This window comes from Tupaia chinensis, unplaced genomic scaffold (genome assembly GCF_000334495.1).
Source record: "Tupaia chinensis unplaced genomic scaffold, TupChi_1.0 Scaffold000317_1, whole genome shotgun sequence".
In the NCBI taxonomy this organism is placed as follows: Eukaryota; Metazoa; Chordata; class Mammalia; order Scandentia; family Tupaiidae; genus Tupaia; species Tupaia belangeri.
The window spans coordinates 3,856,796-3,873,252 of NW_006159810.1; the positions used below are offsets into that span (position 1 = coordinate 3,856,796).

The window sequence follows — 16,457 nt, forward strand, 5'->3', positions numbered from 1 at the left end:
CTTTCCCAATCTTAGAGTAACACTAAAAGAACATAATCCTACTTTAAAAAAAAGGATCCTAATTTTTTTCTCTTTTACTTTTACTTCTGGGCAATCCTGCTCTCTGTATTTTTAAAAATTTAACTAAAAATCAAATAAAATAAACATTTGATATTAAACTTTCTCAAGCATCTTATTTGGAAAATGGAAGTAACATGGCCACAGTTACACTGCAAACAATGCTGCTAAAAAGATGGATGGGACACTACTATGGTGGAACTTTACCACGGTTAGGAAACAATAGTAGTCCCAGCAGCAGCAATAGCAGTAATAGCAGTTAACACCAATGGACATTTATTATGTTCTAAACACCATTCTTAGCAATTTCATGTACTCCATTACGTAAATATTATTATCATCCTCATTTTACAGATGAGAAAACGGAGGCACAAAGTAATTTGCTCTAAGTCACACGGTTAGTAAATGACAGAACTAGGACTCAACCCAGCAATTTACTCCAGAACACAAGCTTCTTAACTACCAAATTCACTATTTTCTTTCTGGCAAAAAGACCCAGCTTCTTTCACCTCACCAAGTGTGCCCTGTACATAGTGCATGTGGCTATCCAGAATAATGGGTTAGGCTTTGGACAGTCTCATAGTTCTGGGAAATTCAGACCATGCTTAAGAAATACTCTGAGATCCATGTTCCTGGGGGAACACACAGTCTTTTTAAAATCTTTTGGGGAATGGGCTGGCAGGTGGCGTGTTGGTTAAGGGTGCTGGACTCCCACATGGCCAACTGTGGTTTGAGTCTTAAATCTGGTGGCTTGCTTTCTCACTCACTCTCTCTCTCTGCCCCCCTCACTCTATCCTTCTCTGATCAAATTAAATAAACAGATAAATGAGTTATATTTAAAAAAAAAAACAAAAAATCTTTGGGGGAAGGAACAAGCAGATGGTATAATGGTTATGTTGTGGACTCCCACATAGTTGACCATGGTTTGAGCCCTGGACCCAGTGGCTTAAAACTCATGCTAGATGCATATGCATTTGTGCCCAAAATTCCAAGAGGAGAATGGAAGAGAAGAGGCAATGTGGCCTTCCCTCCTGAGGTGTGATTTCTTGCTTTCTGTCTCTTTTTCTCTCTGGCAAGCACATGCTCCCTATAGCAAAAATCTCTCTTAACAAAACAAAACAAAAAAACAAACCAAAAACCTTTTGAAGAAAAAAGCTTGGTAATACAACTAGGTAGGTCATTTTGTTGGGACCAACAGCAGCAAATTGTTTTGAAGTGGTGATTTTGCCTGTATTAGCAGGAACTGATTAATTCTATCATAATTTTAAGAGATTTGTTTTCTTTGAGCTGATTGGAAAAAAAAAAAAAAAAAAACCCACAAAAAACCCTGCCTATTTTGGGTCTGTTCTCTAAATGCAACCTGATGCAGAAAATGTGTTAAGAATGCTGTCCTGAACCACTCACCATTAAAGTAGTTCTAAATTGGCTGTTAAGTAGTCTACTCATTGATCTGAGGGTGGCACCTATCCTTGTGTGAAAAAGTTAGGAAAATCCCTAAAATATCCCTTAAACTCATCCTTTCACCTTAACCAAAGTAGGGCAATCAAAGCTGCACAAAAGTGGTTAGAACCAAGGATTGCTGATTAGGGTTGGCTTTTTGCAGGCTTGAAAGGCAAGAAGTTAGGATGTCTTTGTTGTCTTTGCTGTGTCAAATGAGAAGAAAACTGTTTTGTACCGGAGTCACATAAGAATGGAAGCCTGCAATAAGTTACATCTTTGTGTTGCTACAGTATCAGATCAAAATTGAAGGTTTTTTTTTTTCAATACATAGGAAAACATCTCCAACCAACCTTCTAGAATAACCTTAAAAACAACTAGGTCATGGTGTTCAACTCACAGTTGCATACGGAAATGAGTGGAAAAACAAGATTTGACCTGAGGTGATCCGCTATGGAATATGACCTAGGGAACCCAGCTTGGTCCTGCAAATCAAGAGGTAAATTCACAGCCTTTCTGAGTTCACTATAGGGCTATAAAAATAAGCTTCTGAATTATAGTTTCTAGCCTTTCGGTCAAAATAAAAGGATGAAGCAATACTCTGAGGTTAGAAACAAAAACACACAAAACGTTTCTGATAAAAACACAACAATGGCTTGCCCTATAGCCTAGTTAAGGGAGCCTGGTCCCATAAGGCCGACCTTGGTTCAAATCCGGCTATTTGAACAACACGCTGGGTGTAAGTGCATGCATGCCCCAAATCCTGACAGAATGGAGAAATGAAGAAGAAGGGACTGTGTTGGGTGTGGTAGCGCCCACCCTATGGAAGAAGGGACTGTGTCATGACCATGCGTCATGGGGGAGGTGGGTGCCTTTTCCCTTTCCCTCTGTATCTGACAAGCGCATGTGCTCTCTGGCAATTTGAAAACAAAACAAAACAAAACCAGCCAGAGATGCTCCTGACTAAATCTGCCTAAGTCTAGAAGGGCGCAACAGAATGGCATATTTAGCTCTCTAGGCTACCACAGTAAGACTAACCATGAAGGGCAGTTTTTATTTGCCAATTTCCTCACTGAAACCACAACCAGAATTCCCAAGTCACAAGACTAGGATATTGGTTACAAGATTAACATAATAGGTCATAAGTAAAAATCCCGTTCATTTGAAAATATCCTATCTTGAAAGCATGAAGAAGACTACAAACATAGTATTAGAGCTAACTTTATTTTGTTAGATATATTAGGTGATGAAACCATTATGACTTTTCAAAAGGGAAATGAATGCTGTACCTGAGATAGCTTCCAAAATAAGCAACGATATTGGGGTGTTTACAATCTTTCATCATAATAATTTCTTGCTGCACAACTGCAAAGTCTTCTCCTAAAATAAAAAATAAGCAAGTTGAGTATTTAGTAGGTAAGTTTCAAAAGACTTATTTATTTAAAAGCATAACAAGAAGGTAAGTATATTTATTAATAAGTAAAATTAATGAGTTATAAATAAAACATAACCAATAAGTTCATGGTATTACCTGAAATGATCATTTCAGTACTAACTTGAGAGATGAATAGCACAGCGATTAAAAGCATAAAGTCTGGTTCCAAACTATCGGGACTCAAATGCTAACTCTATTCCTCACTAAACTATGTGAACTTGGGCACATTACTAGATCTTTCCGTGCCAATTTCCTTTTCAATAAAATAATAACAACCTATTATATATGTCCGTTGTAAAGATTAAATGAATAGATGTAAAATGCTTAGAATGGTGCCAGGCACAGGATAAACTCTATAAAAGTATTTGCTATTATTACTATTAAACCTTATATAGAATCATTAATATAATGAATCAGTAGGAAATACATACCGCATTTCCCCTTATTCCTAAAAACACTTAATATAATCTTAGAACAGAGAAGTACTTCTGTTTAAAGTTAGGGCCGGAACTCTTACACCCCAAGGGTGTCAGTGTTCCTCTGCATGCTCTTTGTAGAGCTGAGACCTACACTCCAGCAGGGCTGGGTTACAGGTGGCCCATATACAAGGCTTATCCTCTATTCGGTGCCTTGTTTCAACCGTGTTAGATGCAGAATGGGACTGTATTTGTGCCTGGTCAGACTATTAGCAAATAATCTCTCTCCTACTCCCTTTCTGCCCAAATTCTTCAAAATAAGATCTGGCAATCCTACAGCTGTGTCACATGCAATGGCTCCTGAATGAACATTTGTCACGGAAAGAAACAGAACTGCAGTGAATGCAAATGTGAACCAGAGACTAAGCAGAAAGAGAACAAATGGAAGTGCTTACACTTAAATCAAAGAAGCTCTGTGTTACTCTTTTTTTGAGTATTATATACTGTGAATAGCCTGATTACATGTATATTAATGGCAAAGTATAGAACAGAACATTTCCCAATTCCCCAAAATCACAGATATGAAGTCATAATGGTAAGCCCCAACATTTCTGGCCTGGGTATTTTCTTTCTGTAAATGTAATTAAGACCTGAAGGAGTTCAACCACGAATCCTTTGAACCCAATATAAAAATCCACCTTACTGTCCCAGTTACAGGGAAGAAATAATGGAGAAAAGAAATGCCAGGTTCTTAATTTCTGCAATGAATACAAAATTAAAGATTTCCTAAGGAAGAAGAGGAAATTTTTATGCTTTCACAAATTCAGATCACTGGGGCCGGCAGGTAGCATGGTGGTTGGGGGTGCTGGACTCCCACATGGCTGACTACAGTTTGAGTCCTGGACCTGGCAGCTCACTTTCTCACTTTATTTCTCTCTCTCTGTCCCTCTCTGGTCAAATTGAAATGGATGACTAAATAAATAAAATAATTGTTTAAAACCAATAAATTCAGATCACTGAGCTACAATCCTTTTATGAATTTACTTTTCATCATTAAGAATTCCTGATTTGGGACTAACAGATGACACAGCAGTTATGTCGCTGGACTCCCACATGGCCCACCGCGATTTCAGTCCTGGACCTGGGGGCTTGAAACTCACACGGGACGTGTGTGCATGCATGCCTAAGATCCTGGGAGGAGAAAGGAGGAGAAGGGATTGTGGCCTGGTAATCCCCCTGGGGGGTGATTTCTCACTTTCCCTCTCTCTCTCTGTCTTTCTCTAGTGAGTGCACACACCCTGAGGCAAAAGGAAACTCTTAAAAAAAAAAAAGAAAAAAGGAAAGAAAGAAAATAAAAGAATCCCTTATTGGACTGGCCTCACAGTAATGGGAACTGAATCTTACCAGACTCACTGCAATGTCTGAATCCTGGACCTAGTGGCTTCAGAACCACAAGGGCATGTGGGCATGCACGCCAAAAAATCCTAAAAGGAGGAAAAAATGAAGAAGGGACTGTGATGTGACAAGGTCCCATGGAGACTGCTTTCTCCTCTCCCACTCTCTGTTGAGTGCATAGGCTCTCTGGGGAATTTTTTAAAACAGAGAGTTCCTGATGTGCAGTATATTAAGAAGAATCCAAGTTAGAAGTAATAAAGCCAGTAAGACTAATACCAATTTTGATGGCTATAACAAATACTCTCTCTGTCCCTCTCTGGTCAAATTGAAATGGATGACTAAATAAATAAAATAATTGTTTAAAACCAATAAATTCAGATCACTGAGCTACAATCCTTTTATGAATTTACTTTTCATCATTAAGAATTCCTGATTTGGGACTAACAGATGACACAGCAGTTATGTCGCTGGACTCCCACATGGCCCACCGCGATTTCAGTCCTGGACCTGGGGGCTTGAAACTCACACGGGACGTGTGTGCATGCATGCCTAAGATCCTGGGAGGAGAAAGGAGGAGAAGGGATTGTGGCCTGGTAATCCCCCTGGGGGGTGATTTCTCACTTTCCCTCTCTCTCTCTGTCTTTCTCTAGTGAGTGCACACACCCTGAGGCAAAAGGAAACTCTTAAAAAAAAAAAAGAAAAAAGGAAAGAAAGAAAATAAAAGAATCCCTTATTGGACTGGCCTCACAGTAATGGGAACTGAATCTTACCAGACTCACTGCAATGTCTGAATCCTGGACCTAGTGGCTTCAGAACCACAAGGGCATGTGGGCATGCACGCCAAAAAATCCTAAAAGGAGGAAAAAATGAAGAAGGGACTGTGATGTGACAAGGTCCCATGGAGACTGCTTTCTCCTCTCCCACTCTCTGTTGAGTGCATAGGCTCTCTGGGGAATTTTTTAAAACAGAGAGTTCCTGATGTGCAGTATATTAAGAAGAATCCAAGTTAGAAGTAATAAAGCCAGTAAGACTAATACCAATTTTGATGGCTATAACAAATATATTGCAAATTCTGGACTTTGGTTTTACTCTCCTCAAAATTATACTTTTCCCCAGTCAGCGAATGGGTCTCACGAGACAGAGTGAACCCAGGATTTCAGTTTGGTGGGCTAAGGACAGAGAGCTCTTTCTGAAAGCAGCCCTGAGAGTTACTAGTGGTCATCATATAACCCCGAAGGGAGTTAGCCTTACAATAAAGTCGCCTGTGGAAAGCATTGAGAAACAGGAGAAAGGAGAGCATTAAATTAGAACACATAACCGAGCTCCTTGAGCAAGCCTCACACACCTCTCTAATTTTCAGATATACACATGCATGACCAATAGCAATGCCCTGTACTGGCCAGACCTCCTTCAGCTGGGGTTTCTCTTATAAAGATAAACATCAAAACTTCTACAGTGGTCTTTGCACATATGACAGCCCCTATTCCACTACATCAAGGTCTGCATATCTATATCCTCACTGTAATACAAAGCTTTCTAGGGCAGGATTATGCACTAATCATTTTGTATCTTTAGCACCTAATATGTGATCAATAAAGAACTGGTGACTGAGCGGATCTACATTATCATATAATTCCTCTCTGTGATGATTCAAAATCAGCAACATCTGCTTTTGGTTTTGTCTCATCCAATTACTAACATGTTTTACACAGTTAATTGCTTTATTTATTACTCTCTTGACTTTTTTTTTTTTGTATTGTCTCATGGCACATGCTTCACCAGAGAGAGAGAGAGAGAGAGAGCGAGAGAGAGAGAGAGAGCGCGCGAGAGCGAGAGCGAGCGCATGAGTGAGAGTGCTCTCCAGTGGGGTGTGGTCATGTTGCTATCTTTCTCTGTTTCTCCATCCTGTCAGGATTTGGGGCACTCACACAAATGTGCCTAGCATGTTTTTGAAGCCAGTGGAACCAGGATTCAAACCACAGTCAACCGTGTGGGATCCGGCTTCCAAGGCATAGGGCTCTACAGTTGTGTTATGGAGTTGGTCCCATGGCACATATTAAATGTTCAATAAAGGTTAACTATTTGTAGTAGGCTGGTAATGATTCCAAAAGGAATACAGGCCCTAATCTCTGAAATCTGGGAATGTTAGTTTACATGGCAAAAGGGATTTGTGGATATGAGTAAATTAAGGATTTCAAGATGGTGGCCCATCCCTAATTATGTGAGTGGGCCCTAAAGGCAATCACAAGTGTCCTCCTAAGAGGGAGCCTTCACTAAAAAGAAGTCAATGTGACAACTGCAGTGAGATGCCACGCTGCAGGCTTTGACGATGGAAGAAGGGGTCAAAAGTCAAGGAATGTAGCTCTAGAAAGTGGAAAGAGCAAGCCAACAGATACTCCCTTAGAGCCTCCAGGGAGAGTATTGCCTTGTTAACATCTTGACTTTGACCCACTGAAACTGATTTTAGACCTCTGAACTCCAGAACTTTAAGTGAATAAATCTATGTTGTTATAGGTCACCAAATCTGTAGCAATTTGCTTCAGTAGCCAGAGGATACTAAGATGTTATATATTCAATGCTATTATCATGGTAGGTTTGGCTAGCCATCCACAAATAATCTGTGCTCGCCCTTCTATAGTGTGAAAGTTATTGGTGGAAGGTTGTTATCCAGTCAAACCTTTTCTGGTTAATATGCATACTGATGTGTGCAAAAACCTATTTCTTGGCAATGGAAGATGAGCAAAAATAATGTATCCATTTTCCACTATTATCTTCCCCATCAACAGGCTAGACACTATGAGTCCTCAGAAAATGAGAGAAGTCTGGTTCTCTTAACTCACTGGAAGAAAGTCACCTAACAACTTGAACATCTGCACTGAACTATGACATAAATTTGAAATAAAATCATAGAAAACCACTAGTATGTTCTAGGGTAGTTGTTACAGTGGTTAACATTATCCAAGGGGATATAATTATTACCTATCCTTTTTCTTGAAAAGGTTGCCCAAACTGCTTTCCAAATGTTCTGAGATTCTGTCCCTCTATTTCAGTGATGTAATTAATAGAGAAGATACAATAAACAAGATTACAGGAATTTCTCTGTTTTTGGTACACAACACTTCTCTGTAAATAGGTATATTAAGTTGAATATGTAAAAAGAGAAGAGATATGAATATTATGGGCAGGAGTTTTTACCTGAAAGCTACAATATAACCAAGAATCCCTAATACCTCCTTGTCTTTCTTTTATTTTTTTAATTTTTAGAAGAATTATTAACTTAATTTTATTTATTCATTTATTATTTTTTTTAATTTGAGAGAGAGCGAAAGCAAGCCAGCAGGTCTGGGACTCAAACCATGGTCAGCCATGTGAGAATATCCAGTGCTTTAACCACAACACCAGCTGCTGGTCCGTGCTCCTGTCTTTCATATATATATATTGGCCATCACTGTATTTCAACATTTCATGAAATCCTTTACTTTTTCCTATTCATTTCCTTTACAAAATAATATATAATCTTAAGGGAATTTAAACTGACTTCCTCCTTATGCCTAATCATTTACAATATTTATCAATTGTATTTATATGATCTACTCTTAATCATTAACATTTTGAATTAATAAACTCCCCAGTAATGTTTCTCGAAATAGTAAGAAAAATACAAAAAGTAACTATACAACCACTGCTGTTAAAATAAAAACAGTGAAGGTGTTCAAATCAAACTGCCGGCTGGGAAGCAGCACCACTGTTTTTGTCGGTTAATAGGCTGTGTAATGTCAGTCCCAGTGGCAGTACGAGAGCAGCTGGTGTGTGTGTCTCCACAATGGACAAGCAGAGGTTACACGATCCTCAAACAGGGAAAGCAGTATTATCTGTATCAGGAGGTGAACGAACAGACCAGTAAGCTCATGTCCTCAGGGAACAAATTCTGGTCTACTGTAAACTGTGTGACCTGTTGCCTTAGTTCTGTCCCCTATGAACTAAACACGAATTACAGTCACCCTCATTATCCTGTGTTGTCTTGTTTTCCTGTAGTTATCTTTCTTTCTTTCTCCTAATTGTTTAACATCTTCATGTCCCTAATAAGTTAACAAGGTTTTCCAGAAGTGTCTTGATAATGAACTACTTCTCTATGTTATCAAACAGCTATGTGACGAAGGAACAAAAGAGCAAATCAAATTTAAAACGATTATTTTAAATTAGTCACTTAAAACTGTTTGGGCTAGCAGTAACCTGGCAGCTAAGGTGGCTGGATCCCACATGGCCAACTGTGCAGTTCAAATCCTGCACAACGGCTTGTAACGCATGCCAGGCGTTTATGTGAACATACGCAAGAACCTGAAAGGAGGTGCAAACAGAGAAGGGACTGTGGTGTGATCGTGCACCATGGAAGGACGCTTTCTCTCTCTCTCTCACTCACTCTCCGTTCTCTCTCTGACGAGTGCACGTGTCCTCTGGCAAACTATGTTAGAGAGATTTTTGCTATAGGGTATGTGTGCTTGACAGAGAGACAGAGAGACAGAATGTGGAAATTCCCTCCCATGAAAGGATGGCCAAGCCACAACCCTTCTCCTCCGTTCTCTTCTCGGGATTTTGGGCACGCACGCACATGCACTTGGCATGGGTTTAAAGCCTCCAGGTTCAAGACTTGAACCGCAGTTGGCTATGAGGGAGTCCAGTGACAAAGCCATTATGCCATCTGCTGGTTCCTCCCTTTGATAAATTTAAAAGAAAAACATTTTGTTCTGGGCCAGCAGGTGGTGTGGTAGTTAAAAGACTGGGCTCCCACATGGTCAACCATGGCTCAAGTACTAGACATGGCAACTTGAAAATCACTCTGGATGTGCGTGCATTTGTGAGTACGTACACAAAATCCCGAGGAGAATGGAGGAGAAGGGACTGTGGCATAGCCATCCGCCCGGGGGGTGATTTCTCACTTTGTCTCTGGTGAGCACACACACTATGGCAAAACAACTTTTTAAAAATCTCCCCCAAAACAAGTTGTCTTAAATTTTTTATAGGTCTGAGTCACTTTTTAGTATAAAACTTTGTAGACAAATATGTGTGTGAATGTATATTTGTGAAAACATTTAGTGTTTTAATATGGATAAAGATGATTATCCTGGGACCAGCAGTTGGTATAATGGCTATGTTGCTGGACTCCCACGTAGTCGACCACACCCTATAGCAAAAATCTCTCAAGAAACAGAAAAAAAACATTATCCTAAGGATGCTCTTTTTCTATTTTTAAATAATTACTTATTTAATTTTCTTTCTTTCTTATTATTATTTTAATTGAATTTGTTATAAGACATGTGCACTCACCAGAAAGAGACAGAGTGAGAGAGGGAAGGTGAGAAAGCAAGCCACCTGGTGGGAACCAGCAGTTAGCGTAATGGCTATGTCACTGGACTCCCACGTAGTAGACCGCGGTTCGCGTCCTGAACCCGGTGGCTTAAAACTCACACTGGGCGCATGTGCATGCGTGCCCAAGATCCCGAGAGGAGAATGGAGGAGAAGGGATTGCGGTGTGACCATCCCCCCTGGGGGGTGGTTTCTCGCTTTCTGTCTCTATGTCTCTCTCTCTGTCTGGCGAGCACATGCACCCTATAGCGCACCCTCTAGCGAAAACCTCTCCAAAAAAAAAAAAAAAAGAAAAGAAAAGAAAAGTAAGCCACCTGATAAGAATCGGCCATGTGGGAGTCTAGCACCCCAACCACCATGCCACCTGCCAGTCCCAGAGTGCTCTCTTAAGAAGACATTCAACATCCACCATCACTAGGCAATTAACATTATACAAAAGAGAACATACCAGGTATGAGAAATGAACAACTTACAGGGGACACAAAATGTGTATAATCACAGCAGTAATAGCTCACAGCCAAATCTTTAATGGCACCTTTATTTTTTCCACATTAGATCCATACTTTACTGTTGGCATTGTCTACACACTAGCGCAGTATCATAATTAAGTACATGCACTTTGGAATGACAATACCAATTATGAAATCTAGTTTCATAATTCACTGATTATACAATCTTGGACAAATTTCTCTCCCTCTCTCTCTCTCTACACACACACACACACACACACACACACACACACGAAATTATATGACATAAAATAATGAGATCTATCTATCTATCTATAGAGATATAGTTAAGGTGATAGACTCCCACATGACCAGCCATGCCTTGAGGCCTAGACCTGGCAGCTTACTTTCTCACTTTCTCTCTCACTCTGGTGAATGCACATGCCCTATAACAAATTTAAAATACATAATAACAATAATAATAATAATAATAATAATAGAGACCAGCACGTGGTGTGGTGGTTAAGGTGCTAGACTCCCACATGCTTGGCTGACCGTGGTTCAAGTCCTGGAACCTAGCAGCTTGCTTTCTCTCTTTCTCTTTCTCTCTCTCTCTCTCTCTCTCTCTCTCTCTCTATTTCTGGGTGTGTCTCTCACCAGTCACATTAAAAAATAATAAAAATTCAGGACCAGCAGTTGGCATAATGGCTATGTTGCTGGACTCCCATGTAGTCAACCGCAACTCAACTCACACAGGGGGCGTGTGTGTGCGTGCCCAAGATCCCAAGAAGAGAATGGAAGAGAAGGGACTGCAGCATGGCCATCCCCCCTGGGGGGTGATTTTTTGCTTTCTATCTCTCTGTCTCTCTCTGTCCTTCTGGCGAGTGCATGCGCCCTGTAGCAAAAACCTCTCTCAAAACAAACAAACAAACAAATTAAAAATAATAACAAATACAGTTAAATAATTCTTTAAAAAAAAACACAAAAGAAAAAGAATCTCAATTACAAAGGCATCAAAAAGAATAAAATACTTAGGAATAAACTTAACCAAAGAGGTGAGAGACTTGTACACCAAAAACTACCAAATCATGCTGAAGGGAATTTACAAATAAACAAATGAGGGGCTAGCAGTTGGCATAATGGCTATGTCGCTGGACTCCCACATAGTCGACTGTGGTTCAAGTCCCGGACCTGGTGGCTTAAACTCACGCCAGGCACATGTGCATGAGTGCCCAAGATTCTGAGAGGAGAATGGAGGAAAAGGTATCATGGTGTGGCCATCCTCCTGGGGTGTGATCTCTCACTTTCTGTCTCTCTGTCCTCTCTTTCTGGTGAGTGCACATGCCCTATAGCAAAAACTTCTCTAAAAAAGAAAGAAAGAAAGAAAGAGAGAGAGAGAAAGAAATAAATAAAATGAATAAAAAGACACCTTGTGTTCATGGTCTGAAAGAAAACTCTGCTAAAGTGTCGATACTATCAATCCCTATCAAAATCCTAATGTTTCTTATAAAATTCACATAGAATCACAATGCCCCCCCCCAAAAAAAGGAGAGTATGGAAAAGTTCATGGACAATACATATTATGAAAAAACTAGGCACAGATTTCAAAAACTTATGTACCACAACAAATTCATACTTTAATTTTCTCATGAATTTCTGAAGTCCCCTCACAGCGAAAACAATCCTGACAAAAAACAAAATTGTAAATTTACACTTTCTGGTTTGAAAACATATTATAAAGCGACAGTATTCAAAACAGTATGTATTTACTGTCATAAAGACAGATATACAGACCAATGTAACAGAATTGAAAGACAAGAAATAAACCCAGGCATATATGGTCAAATGCTCTTTTACAGGGATGCCAACGCCCTTGTAATGTTGAACAAATGGTGCTGGGAGGACTGGATAGCCACATGTAAGAGAAGAAACTGGGGGCCAGTAGATGGCTAGCAGTTACATGACTCGACGCCCACATGGCTGACCATGGTTTAAGTCCTGGACCTGGGGACCTGAAAATCTCACCAGGTGTGTGTGCGTGCGTGAGGCAGGATAGCAACACAGTAAAACCCTGTCTAGAACACCAGACACATATCACCATGGGAAAGGGAAAGTCTGTTCAGCCATAGTTCCCACCATCCCTTATTGCCACAATCTTGTGCACACACACACACATGGTGTTCTCATTCTTGCTCTGCACCTCCCTCTGCTCTTGGGTAAGTCCCTATGTTAGGTGGCTACTTAGATAAACACTCTAGTTTGCCTTCACACTGGGTAACAAGCTCTTCGAAGGCTAAAATTATGTCTTTGTATCTCTTGTTCTAATGAAATTAAGCACTAAATAAACTCTCTTGAAGCTAAACCACTGATCAAACATATTGGACTGAGAATGAGAAAGAAACTGGACATAAACAAAAATTAAAAAATTCTTTGTCTTTTTTTAAAAAGCATTATTAATCTTTCAATGCCCAGTATAGTCAGCCCAAATCTGTAATATGGTTCTAATACATTAAAGGTTGGCGAAGGAATCTGTGATTAAACTTTGAAGAATAATGATCAGAAATGATGTAACTACTTGACTCACGATGGCAGTAAACACAGGGCAGCACTGGAAAACAACTGGAGGTCAGGGATCTACTAGGCACACCAGGGAGATAGGAAAAGGCACCAGAAAGTCATTTCCCTAATGTCCTACAACACTATGATGAAAGATAAAGAAGAAAGCACCTCTTCTTACTCTCAGGACAGAAAAAACTCATGGTGAAAGGTAACAGGGAAAATGATTCATAAAACGTAACTGGAGATACAAAAAAAAAAAATCAAAACATGAGATGAAGTTTTACTAGTACCTTTAAATGCTTTTAAAATTTTGCTCTACAATTTCATATATATTGTTCTCATGGAAATAAAGCATGATACCCTATCTTCTCACTATGAATTTCCCTGCTTATCAATCTCAGTATTTTTCATTGTGTTAGAAAAGGAATAAGTTTTCCTATTTTGAAGCATTTCTTTAGTCACTGTTATTGTTTGCCATTTGTATTCTATTTTAATAACTAGTGCTATAAACGATACCAAAAATAAGTAATTATAAGTAACTTGAAATTTCTGGCCTCATGAAAAGAAACAAGATATAAGAGACCCAGAACAAGTTGGCCATAGTGGCCCAAAGACAGTGTGGTGGTATGGTGGGTGTGGTACTCCACAGTGCTGGGGCTATGTGGGAGGGACCAGAGTTCATGCTCAAGGTCTTCTTTTTATTTATTTATTTATTTATTTATTTTATTTTTATTTTTTTTTATGTGAGGTTTTTGCTATGGGGCACATGCGCTTGCCAGACAGACAGAGACAGACAGAAAGACAGAAAGCGAGAAATCATCCCCAAGGGGGGATGATCACGCTGCAATCCCTTCTCCTCCATTCTCCTCTCGGGATCTTGGGCACGCATGCACACGCGCCCGGTGTGAGTTTTAAGCCACTGGGTCTGGGACTTGAACCGCGGTCGACTACATGAGAGTCCAGTGACATAGCCCTTACGCTAACTGCTGGTCCTCCCAAGGTCTTCTTTTACACACTGGTACGTGTGTGGTTGTGATCCTGTCTGATAGAAACTGGGTGTGGGCTGCAGTGTGGGGGCCATGGAGGTGCCCAGAGAAGAAATAAGTAGATGGACTTAAAAAGAAAGAAATTTCCTCTTTAAAAATAGAGACCCAGGGACATATATGTATATATGTATGTGTGTGTGTGTATATATATATATATATATATATAGGTTTATACCTCAGGGCACATGAGCTCACCAACGAAAGACAGAAAGGGAAAGTAAGAAATCACCCCAAAGGGAAATGGCTGTGCCACAATCCCTTGTTGTCCATTCGCTTCTCGGGGTTTTGGGTGTGTGCATACATGCGTGTACACACACACACACACACACACACACACACACACAACCGGCTCAGTGTGATTTTCAAGCTGCCAGGTCCAGGACTTGGACTGGGGTTAACCATGTGGAAGTCCAGCACCTTAATCGCCACACCACCTGCTGACCCCCACTTTGATCCATTTTTAACATTCTTCAATATGAGTCTCGAGAGTTGGCAGTATTCTAGCCCAATAAACTTTCAGTCTACAAGAACAACTAACAATATATGTTTACTGACTCATTAAAATGAGGAAAACCAGAGGAAACTTGGGCTCTCTCACTGAAGGGAAAGCGAGGGCGATTTTATAAGATTGGGGGAAGAGTGGAGGTGAAAGTTTAAAAAAAAAGTTTGTTTTTTTTTTAAATAGTTTTAGAACAAAGCAGAGCTATGTGTAAAGGGGACTATTTAAGGACTAGACTGCAAAATGAGCTCAAAGTCCTCTTTTCTTATAAACTACAAGTTAAGATGGATGCGATGCTGAGTTCAGAAACCCTTATCTGAAGCTCTACATCTGGGCTGTAAATCATGGCTGATCTCTATGTCAAAGTGACTTAAGATTCTCCAGGAAAACATGGGATGTTTTATTCTTGCTGATATAATTACACACAGCCAGGTTTCTGATGGTCTATGAATTTCATGAACAAGTTTTCTCAGTCAGTAAGCAAGTTGCAGTCACTCAAAGACAGGTTTGTTAGACTTTACAGCTGCACCATGCTTGGGAGAAATGGTTTCCTGTGAAGTTTGAGGCTTTATCTGTGTCTGTTATTCCAACCTGATAAATGGCCAGATTCTCTTTCTTAGTCGCTTGAGATTCCTGTGATCTAAGATTGTCGAGTGTAAAGACAGGCTCTCACTGTATTGCTTACATTCTACTCTTCAGCAAGTTTACTTGCTAAGTTTATATTCTGGTTTGTTTATTATGTATCAGTTTCTCAAAGATATACAGATTCAGGAAGATACACTGAGTTCAAAGAAATATTTATATCTTACCCCCACGAAGATCATTTACTCATTAAATGTGCATAAAAAGCAATTAGATTTGTTAAATGACGGTTCTACCATCAAAGATTTTTCCTGTACAGTTCTAGGACGTGTGTGTGTGTGTGTGTATGTATGTGTGGGTGTAAAATCATTCAGGTCAACCTGATAATACAGTTTCCACACTACCACCAACCCTTGAGAGTGGTGAAAGAGAACAGGTTTAGGAGCTAGTCTGCCAGGTTCAAATCCCAGTTCTACACTAACTAAGGCCAAATAACTTAAATTTTCAGTGCTTCAGTCTCCCTATCTGTGAAGGAAAAAAAAAAAAAAAAAAAAACAGGGATGACAACATAAAGATGAAAAGAGTCAATACATGTAAAGTACTTACCCCAGTACTGGCACAAAATAAGTGCAAATTAATGTTACCTATGTATTAGCAATATATATTATGGTTTAAACTGATCCACCTCTCAGCCATATATTCTATCTTTGGCTCTGTATATTCATTAATTTCTCCAGTAAACATGTACTGAATTACTACTCTGTGCCGGACAGTGTATTCAATAGAATGCACTGGGAATCTTACGGTAAAGAAAACAGACATGAAGTCTGTCCTCACAGGAATTAGTCAAAACTTCAGCACCAATACTTCCTTACCAACAGCCTTTTCCACTTTTTTAATGGACCTTGTTATAAGGAAAAGATGCCATGTTTCTCAAAGAACTGTTACTATTAGACAGTGAATTCCTTTAAGCAGAGACCACGTCTGGTTGCTGATTAACTTCAGTGCCTAACTAGAAAAAGTCCTAATGTAATATCAAAAATAAATATCTGGGGAACCAGCAGTTAGCGTAATGGCTATGTCGCTGGACTCCCACGTAGTCAACCGTGGTTCGTGTCCTGGACCCGGTGGCTTAAAAAAACTCACGCCGGGGACGTGTGCGTGCGTGCCCAAGATCCCGAGAGGAGAATGGAGGAGAAGGGATTGCGGCGTGACCAT

At 39.8% G+C, this 16,457-nt stretch overlaps 1 protein-coding gene across 3 annotated transcripts in view; it reads right to left on the reverse strand.

Moving 5' to 3' along the window:
* Positions 1 to 16,457, reverse strand: part of MAP4K3 (mitogen-activated protein kinase kinase kinase kinase 3) — a 124,657-nt gene that overhangs the window by 102,393 nt on the left and 5,807 nt on the right. For all 3 annotated transcript variants that reach the window (XM_014588928.2, XM_027773007.1, XM_014588927.2), the window contains exon 2: positions 2,784 to 2,874. In XM_014588928.2, the coding sequence (XP_014444414.1) occupies positions 2,784 to 2,839 (56 nt within the window). In that variant the 5' untranslated portion in view covers positions 2,840 to 2,874. The remainder of the gene's footprint in view (positions 1 to 2,783; positions 2,875 to 16,457) is intronic.